Source organism: Populus trichocarpa, chromosome 3 (assembly GCF_000002775.5).
Source record: "Populus trichocarpa isolate Nisqually-1 chromosome 3, P.trichocarpa_v4.1, whole genome shotgun sequence".
Taxonomy (NCBI): domain Eukaryota; kingdom Viridiplantae; phylum Streptophyta; class Magnoliopsida; order Malpighiales; family Salicaceae; genus Populus; species Populus trichocarpa.
In genome coordinates, this window is record NC_037287.2 from 20,396,135 (window position 1) to 20,404,633 (window position 8,499).

An 8,499-nucleotide genomic window follows, 5' to 3' on the forward strand; every position below is an offset into this window, starting at 1 on the left:
TCAACAAAACAAACGTTGAAGGATGAAACCGGAAGCAGAATCAATTACATAAAATGATATAAAAAAACTATAATAAAAAGAATAAAGGTGAAAATCAAAATAAAACATAAATAGAGGGCAACAAAAATAAATAAATTGGTGAGTTAAATTGAAAAGAAAAATTACTTTAACAAATAGAAAAACACAATACAAAAAAATGAGGGTCAAATTAGAAAAAATAACACACCATAAAATTTGATTAAATGATGAAATTAAAAACTAATAAAACTTTAACAAAAAAAACCAAGGAAAAAAATTAGAAATAAAAGAATAAGAACCAAATTTAAAAAAATAATACATGAAAAATTATTATTAAATGACTAAATTAAAAATAATTAAATTTTTTATACACAAGCAGAGAAAAAAAATAAAAAATCAAAAGAGTAAGGATTTGAATTAAAACACTAAAAATATAAAGGCTAATGTATATATGATAAATTGTAATTGAATGATTGAATTAAAAATAAATAATATTTTTATAAAAAAATTAAGAAAAAATAATAATAAAAAAAGATAGGAATTAAAATACAGTGTAATTTTAGGATATAAAAAAGAAAAAAAGAGAAAAAAAAAGGTCTCTGATGACATATAACAGTTGTCGCGCGCAGTGCTACGAGGAGAAGGGCAAGATAACGTTTTCATGTGAAAGATGAGATCACCCCGAATAATTCCTTTATTTTTTTTTTCAATTCAAAAGTTATTTTTCTATTTTGTAAAAAACAAAAGGGCAGAAATACACTTGGCCAGCACTTTAATTCTTTTTTATGTGGGGTAAATCAGTAATTTGATTGTTAAAAAAAGTTGAAAAGACAAAAAAAAAAATACAGGACAAATTGTCCGACAATCCTTTAATGCATTTGTAAAAGACTAAATCACCCTTATAGGCACCCCAATTTTTCAAAGAACAAACTCGTAATTTACCAGTCGTTTTTTGTGTCTGTGTGTACAGTATTGTGCACAGTTTTTAGCCTACGCACTTTATTGTTTCTGTTAATATATATATTATTATTCATTTTGCGAAAATAAAGCATCAGGTGCTTCCTGCTGCTGTAAGTGACTGACACCCCTCTCTAGGGTTCATCTTCATCTCTTCTTCAGAAAAAAAAAATTCCCCAAATTAATGTTCTCCAATTAGGGTTGTCTTTTCGTTTTTCTTCACCAATTCACATCCTTACGCAAAATTTCTCTCCACAATGATAAAAAACGACGACGTTTCCTTCACTTCTTCTGCTCTCAAAATCGCACCTTTCCTTCACCACCAAACTAAACCCTCTCTCCCTTTCTTCTCTCAATTTGTCCAAACCAAACTCACCTTCCTCGACTCGCTCCTAACCCGCACCAGGTTCCCCAACTCACCCCTCCTCTGCTCTGCCTCGCTCTCCCTAACTCGGCCCTCCTCCCCCGGGCCGGACCCTAAATCCCTGCCGATCCTCTGCTCCGCGTCATTGTCTCTGAGTCAGTCTCAACTCCGTGATTCGACTCAGAGTGACTCGGTGGTGGCCCAGCAGAAGAGTGGTGGGGCGAGTGGGGTTCATGGGCCGAGTCGGTATGATGAGGAGAGGGTGTTGATAAGTGAAGTGTTGGTGAGGAATAAAGACGGGGAGGAACTGGAGAGGAAGGATTTGGAAGCTGAAGCTCTAGCTGCGTTAAAAGCTTGCCGTGCTAACTCAGCTCTTACGGTTCGTGAAGTTCAGGAGGATGTGCATAGGGTTATTAGTAGTGGGTACTTTTGCTCCTGTATGCCTGTTGCTGTTGACACACGTGATGGCATTCGACTGGTTTTTCAGGTAGGTGGGACCCACCAAATTACGGATTTTCAGTCTCAGTTATAATTGGGATGTTGGGCTTATAGAAAGTTAATGTCTTTGAGCATTGTGGCTTGCATTCGTGCATTGTGTGAGGTTGTTTGTAAACAAGAGGAGATGGCAATGCAATGGTATGGGTTGGATTAATGGCTAATGTTGCTTTGTTGTGGCATAAGGTAGAGCCAAACCAGGAGTTTCATGGGCTAGTATGCGAAGGGGCTAGTGTTCTTCCGACAAAGTTTTTACAGGATGCTTTTCGTGGCGGATATGGTAGGTTGTATTTCGTATTACATTTATAGAGGTTAATGATACATGTTGTATGTAGAGCTGGAGAAATTATTACATAGACCACATCATCCCTTATCAGTGAACACAAGATACTTAGATAAAATATGGTAGTCCCCACTGAATAATGTATGCATTTCACATGAGTTTGTCAACATGTTTTGTGTTTATTAGCTTAATCTATGAGTGATGCGGTAGACCAAGTCTAATGCCCATTTTTTATCTCTCCCTTCTTGCCCTTCTCATAATCATTATTTTGTAGATTGTTTTGCCCTTCCAGTTTTCTGTGTTCTTTCCTCTAATGTTTAATGTTTCAAACTAAGGGAATGCTACAATATAGGCATGTCTTTTGTAGTTATGGTATGATTCTATTTTGTGGTGATTTTTAGGTATCTATCCAGGCACGTGGTGACGGGTGTTGTCATGCTAACTTAAAATGTTTGAATAGGAGACTTTCATTGATTTTATTTTTGGTGTCAAGCTGTGCAGGAAAAGTGGTTAATATTAAGCAATTGGATGAAGTGATAAGTTCCATCAATAGCTGGTACATGGAGCGTGGTCTTTTTGGCATGGTTTGTGTTTCATCTTTCATGATATTATATCATCATCATGATAACCTGGGATTAAAATATCAGGTTCTCCATGATTTATGACCACAACTTTTACATTAGCATCAGTTTTCTTTTCATTTTTATAGGTCTCAAATGCTGAGATACTCTCTGGGGGTATTATAAGGTTACAAATTGCAGAAGCGGAGGTGAATGACATTTCCATACGCTTTCTTGACCGAAAAACGTAAGAGGTTTCCTTCAATTTGTTACAGAATCTCATTCACAGTCACAAGCACCCAGATGCGGAGACAAAGACTCATTACTAATATGTGCTTTAATGCTCCAGTGGTGAACCAACCAAGGGGAAGACAAAGCCCGAGACGATACTTAGGCAACTTACAACCAAAAAGGGACAGGTAATTCTGGCATAGCTTTTTTCTTTTGTCCTTTCAAACGATATTTCCTCATTACATCATGTATATAATGATCATTTCTGGCAAACTGGGGGGCTTCAGCATTTTTCTGCATTCAAAGTCTTAGTTTTTGTAATTTGTAGCATTCATTTATGTTTTTCCTGTGGTTATTAAATAAAAGTTAACGCCTCCTTAACTCTATTTAACATCAATTCCTTAGTTTTTTTTAAAAGGATTTTTACTCAAATTGTCATTTATGGAAATTAAATTTAGCTTAATTATATTCACTGACATGTTTTTCTATTTGAAATGGCTCCCATATAGGTCTACAGCATGCTTCAAGGGAAAAGAGATGTGGATACTGTGTTAACTATGGGAATCATGGAAGATGTTAGCTTTATTCCCCAACCTGCTGAAGGTAAAAAAAGAGAGGATGTTATACATTGTAACTAGTGTCACGATGAGATGCATATTTTGAAATATTATATTCCGAAAAATGCTAACTGAAATATACATCTTTGAACATATATGTACTCACTTTCACACATGCACATATATGTCTGTTTGCAGGCACTCATCACACGCTTATTTGTGTGTGTCCATGCATCGTTGCAGTAACGTTGGACCCATGTTTAGAGAACCATGGGTACAATCCACTTGAGAGTATTCTCAAATAAATTTGGTTTTTGTGTGATTTGATATCAATTGGTGTATCAAGCATAACACCGAAGATTCAATGTTCTATCAATGATACCTTTTGACATGGTCTATACTTTTTGCTAGTCATTGAGTGTCTCTTCTGTGTTATACATATTTTCTGAATAATCATTTATGTTAGCATAATTGAATGGAGGTGCCTATGTGCATACATAATACAGCTGTTCTATCCCAAACATTGAACTTGAAACTGTTTTTTCCCCTCTCTTTGTTTAGATACTGGCAAAGTTGATTTGATAATGAATGTTGTTGAACGTCCAAATGGAGGATTTTCTGCTGGTGGTGGGATATCAAGTGGGTGAGTGATATGAACATAGAGGGCTTTGATCCCATGCCTTTCCTCATTTGCATTTATATCGACTTATCTTTGGTGGACTGGAAACATCATATACTGATTACATTGCAATTTCTAGGACTACAAGTGGCTCTCTACCAGGACTTATTGGAAGGTAATTTTACCAAAAACATGACGTGCTCGGTTTAGTTTTCCTCTAAAAAATGCTTGATAATCTTTAATTAGTGGCTTTGTTACTACGTGGAAACTTGTGAGGAATGTTGTTTTACCCCACATTTGCCTTTGTATCTGTTGCAGCTTTGCATATTCTCATAGGAATGTTTTTGGACGAAACCAGAAACTTAATATTTCCCTTGAGAGGGGCCAAATTGACTCAATCTTTCGAATAAACTACACAGACCCCTGGATTGAAGGGGACGACAAACGGACTTCTAGAACAATTATGGTTCAGGTAATCTTTTATCATGTTGCCTCTACTTGCAATAATTTTTTGGTGATAATGTAAAAGTGCTCATTGCTTTGTGAACTGATTTTGCCTGCACTAGAATTCAAGAACCCCTGGGAATCTTGTTCATGGTAATCAACCTGTAAATAATAGCCTGACGATTGGCAGAGTTGCAGCTGGTATAGAATTTAGTAGACCACTCAGACCAAAGTGGAGTGGAACAGTCGGACTTATTTTTCAGGTACTTAATTATTGAAAACTGGCAGCATTAATGCGTAAATGAACAGCTGTATCTGGCTTTCTAGCTTTCCCTTGATAATAATGACATTATGAATAATTGTCTTCATAAATTCATAGATTACCAACCTTGTTCTCATTATTTTATATTTTCCATGTCCATGTCCATGAATCTCTGAATGTGTTTTCCATTTTATAATGGGCTTTTCCAGGTTAACATCTCAAATTCCCTCTACTAGTAGAAAGTGTTTTATTTGGTCTGTTTACCAACATAATGTGACATTGTGTCCTTGTACAACACAATTTTTATTTAATCACAACCCCTTGTCTGTTAACACAGTTAGGACTTAGGGGTTGACTAATGAGATCTTGACATGTGGAAAATTAGTTGGAAAAAAGGTATTTGGTCCACGTGTTGTGATTTTCACTGGTTAACCATTAAGTGCCAGAAGTGTTAATAGGTGGAGGGTTTTTATTAAATGAAAACTTTGTTATACAGGGATAAAATATGACATTATGTTGGTAGAGTGACCCCATAAAACAGTTTCTACTAGTAGAGGGAATAACTATATTGAAAGCCCATTATATAATGGCTTTAATCAGTGCTTCAAAATAATTAAGGAATTCAGATATTTCTATGTTCACCAGGCTTGCATGGGAAACATATAGAATGCCTTTATGTTATTTTGGTTGCTTGTAGTAATTTTGAAAGTTTTATTCTCTTGGTTAGATAACAATATGGCATAAGCTATATTACCTATTTTTGTTTATTGATTTCTAATATCTCAGCATGCTGGTGCTCGTAATGAAAAAGGAGACCCTAAGATCAAAGACCATTACAACAGCCCCCTCACTGCAAGGTACACATCTCTGGTGGAAAATGCCATCAAGCCTTTTGATTTTGAACTCCCAATGTTTTATTGGTTGTCAATTGCGAATATACTTGCCTTGTGATTTACTTTTTCTGTTTACATTTGTGTCATGCAGTGGCAAGAATCATGATGATATGTTGCTTGCTAAATTTGAAAGTGTATATACAGGTTCTGGTGACCATGGCTCTTCAATGGTTAGTAATTTATAACTAAGCAGGAATTTCTTATCCTGGCATTTTATTGTAATATGCTTGTTAAAAAATGAAAAGAAAAAAACGAACGAAAAGGTCTGCAGTTTTGGTTTTTACTGTTTTATGGATTGGCATTTTCTTTTCTTTGTCTTTGCAGTTTGTGTTTAACATGGAACAAGGACTACCTCTTTGGCCCGAGTGGCTGTTTTTCAACAGAGTTAATACTCGTGCTAGAAAGGGTGTGGAAATTGGTCCTGCTCTTTGTCTTCTGAGGTTTGATATTTATTTCTTTCTTTTTGTACTTTTTACCTGTGAGCAAATCTGTAAAGTGGCTTAAATAGCCTTTCTGCGGTATATATGAGGAAAGTTTCAGATGATAAACAGTTGTTGCAAAGCGTTAAGCAGCTTTGAATGAAGTTCTTGACTATTGAAAATTACCAAATTATTTACTGTCTGGAAAAAAAAATGTGTTTATATGTCGGGGAGAGTTACAAAATTATTTAAAGCTCTATAGTAAATTACAGTGTACTATTCAGAATGCTAAAGTCCACTATGCTTCTGTATCATAGCCAATAGGATACGTCTTTTTTATTGGCTCCTGCTTGTACTCTTATTTATATCAAAGTTCAAGCAATAATCTGGTACTGCTGGTTAAGTATCCTTGCTTCTCATTTCCAGTTTGTCTGGTGGTCATGTGATGGGTAATTTCTCTCCTCATGAAGCATTTGCCATTGGTGGAACAAACAGTGTGAGAGGATATGAAGAAGGGGCCGTGGGCTCTGGTCGATCTTATGCAGTTGGCTCGGGTGAAATTTCTTTCCCTGTGGTAGGTCACTGCTGGCAACTTTTGTTTTGGTCTTTATGAATGTTGTACCACTGGCATTATGGTACTGGCCTTGTTTTTTTACTTTTATGAATGCTGTGCATGTTTGACACTAATGTCATCATAATCCAAACGTCAAGGGAAAGCTTTAGTTATTTCTCTGTTCTTTTCTTGGCAGTTGGGACCAGTGGAAGGAGTTTTTTTTGCTGACTATGGAACAGACCTTGGATCTGGACCCTCAGTGCCTGGTATGTTTTTTTGTGTGTGTGTGATTTCTTGATTCACTACTTGGGATGTTGGTTCTGTCTGTATAGATATGTTATTTGTGCAAAAAAGGATTGAAAAATAGGCACGAGTCATTTGTTCTCTCCTTGCATTAAAAGCTGGTGGCCCTTGATGCAACTATCACTACTGGACTGGGATGGGATTGGCAACCCCGTCCAATACGGGGCAGGCTAATGACTGCTTGTTATGTAGGGCGTGACTCTAACCTCAACATGATCTATTTTAATAGAGTAACTTGCCGGCTAATTTATATCAAGCTTGATTGCTGAACTGATTAGTTTTCGTTCTTCAAATATGCTGCGTGTGCAAGGATGTATCCTTTTTTATCATTGCTGGGGGGATGAGTTTTACTAAAATGATGCACATTTCACCTATACCTCTGTTTTTGGTCATTCTTTGCAGGTGATCCTGCTGGGGCAAGGCTGAAGCCTGGAAGTGGATATGGGTATGGCTTCGGCATCCGTGTGGACTCACCATTAGGCCCTCTTCGGCTTGAATATGCATTTAATGACAGGCACACAAAGAGATTCCATTTTGGAGTAGGTCACCGAAATTAAGGGCAGCTTGCTTCCTAGCACTTTTTTTGAATCAACTCTTTTGCTTTGTTGTAGAGGCTCATTATTTCTGTTTCTATTTCTATGCATCTCTAATTCTATCATCAATGGCCTCGAGGCCCTGTGGGGTGCGCTGACCTTTTTAATCACCCCATCAATCTTGATTTAGCAAACAGTCAGGATTGATTTTTGATCTGTGCATTCTTTATGGTAGGTCACCTTCACATCAACAATGGAACATGGTTTACATTGAATAGACGAGCTCCTTGTGTTTTCCTTTCAATGTTCATCTTCTTTTGCTTGAAGTCTATGGTCTAAGCTTGTGGTTCTGTTTCCCCCTTTCAATGGATAGATAACAGTCACCAAAGCGCAAGGGAAACTTTTTCTGTGGTTGAAGAAAGCTAAGCAATTCCTTGAAATGAAAAAAAAAAAGATAGACAAAAAAAAACCTCCATATATATATATATATTCTCCTTCTTGTGTCTGTCTCTTGGTAGTTATTCTTTAAATAATATAAAATTTCTTATCATATTTTCCTGAACAATAAATTTAGGATTAAGACTTAATTAATATATGAACGTGATGTGCCAGGTAAACTTTCCATGATAGATCTCCTCTAATTATCCTTGCACAAATTTTTAGGAATAACAAAATTCATTAATGATTTTTGTTTTAAAAACATTATTTACCTTCATTCCTAACTATATTTATCAAAGTTATTATACCTGCTGAGTGCTGACCTGACTCATGAGGCTTGATCAGGCTAACCTGGGGCACATTAAAATTATTATACCCCTGCCTGATTTAGAACTTAATCTAAAATTTTGTTTGTTTCATGTAAAATAATTAATAATAAAATATTTTTTAAATTTTTTTATGTTTGTTTCTCAAAAAATACTTTTTTGAAAAATGATTTTTGTGTTTGTTTCTTGTACAATATTTTACAGGAAAATTATTTGATATACAATATTTTACAATTAACCTTCA

The 8,499-nt window shown here is 35.8% G+C and overlaps 1 protein-coding gene across 5 annotated transcripts; it reads left to right on the forward strand.

Annotated features, from left to right (window-relative positions):
* The first annotated feature begins 1,052 nt into the window (after positions 1-1,052).
* LOC7454900 (outer envelope protein 80, chloroplastic) lies at positions 1,053-7,795 on the forward strand. 5 transcript variants are annotated; one of them, XM_024598269.2, is made up of 16 exons: positions 1,053-1,826; positions 2,021-2,114; positions 2,619-2,701; positions 2,827-2,924; positions 3,027-3,096; positions 3,418-3,511; positions 4,027-4,108; positions 4,224-4,259; positions 4,403-4,556; positions 4,651-4,791; positions 5,577-5,647; positions 5,775-5,853; positions 6,008-6,123; positions 6,529-6,676; positions 6,852-6,921; positions 7,361-7,795. In XM_024598269.2, the coding sequence occupies exons 1-16, from the start codon at positions 1,233-1,235 to the stop codon at positions 7,513-7,515; spliced, it is 2,085 nt and encodes a 694-aa protein (XP_024454037.2). In that variant the 5' UTR covers positions 1,053-1,232; the 3' UTR covers positions 7,516-7,795. The 5 variants fall into 5 exon arrangements, with proteins under 5 accessions (XP_024454037.2, XP_024454038.2, XP_024454040.1 ...); XM_024598272.2 differs by having other exon boundaries at positions 1,677-1,826; positions 2,025-2,114; positions 2,611-2,701; XM_024598271.2 differs by having other exon boundaries at positions 1,677-1,826; positions 2,025-2,114.
* Positions 7,796-8,499: the final 704 nt, after the last annotated feature.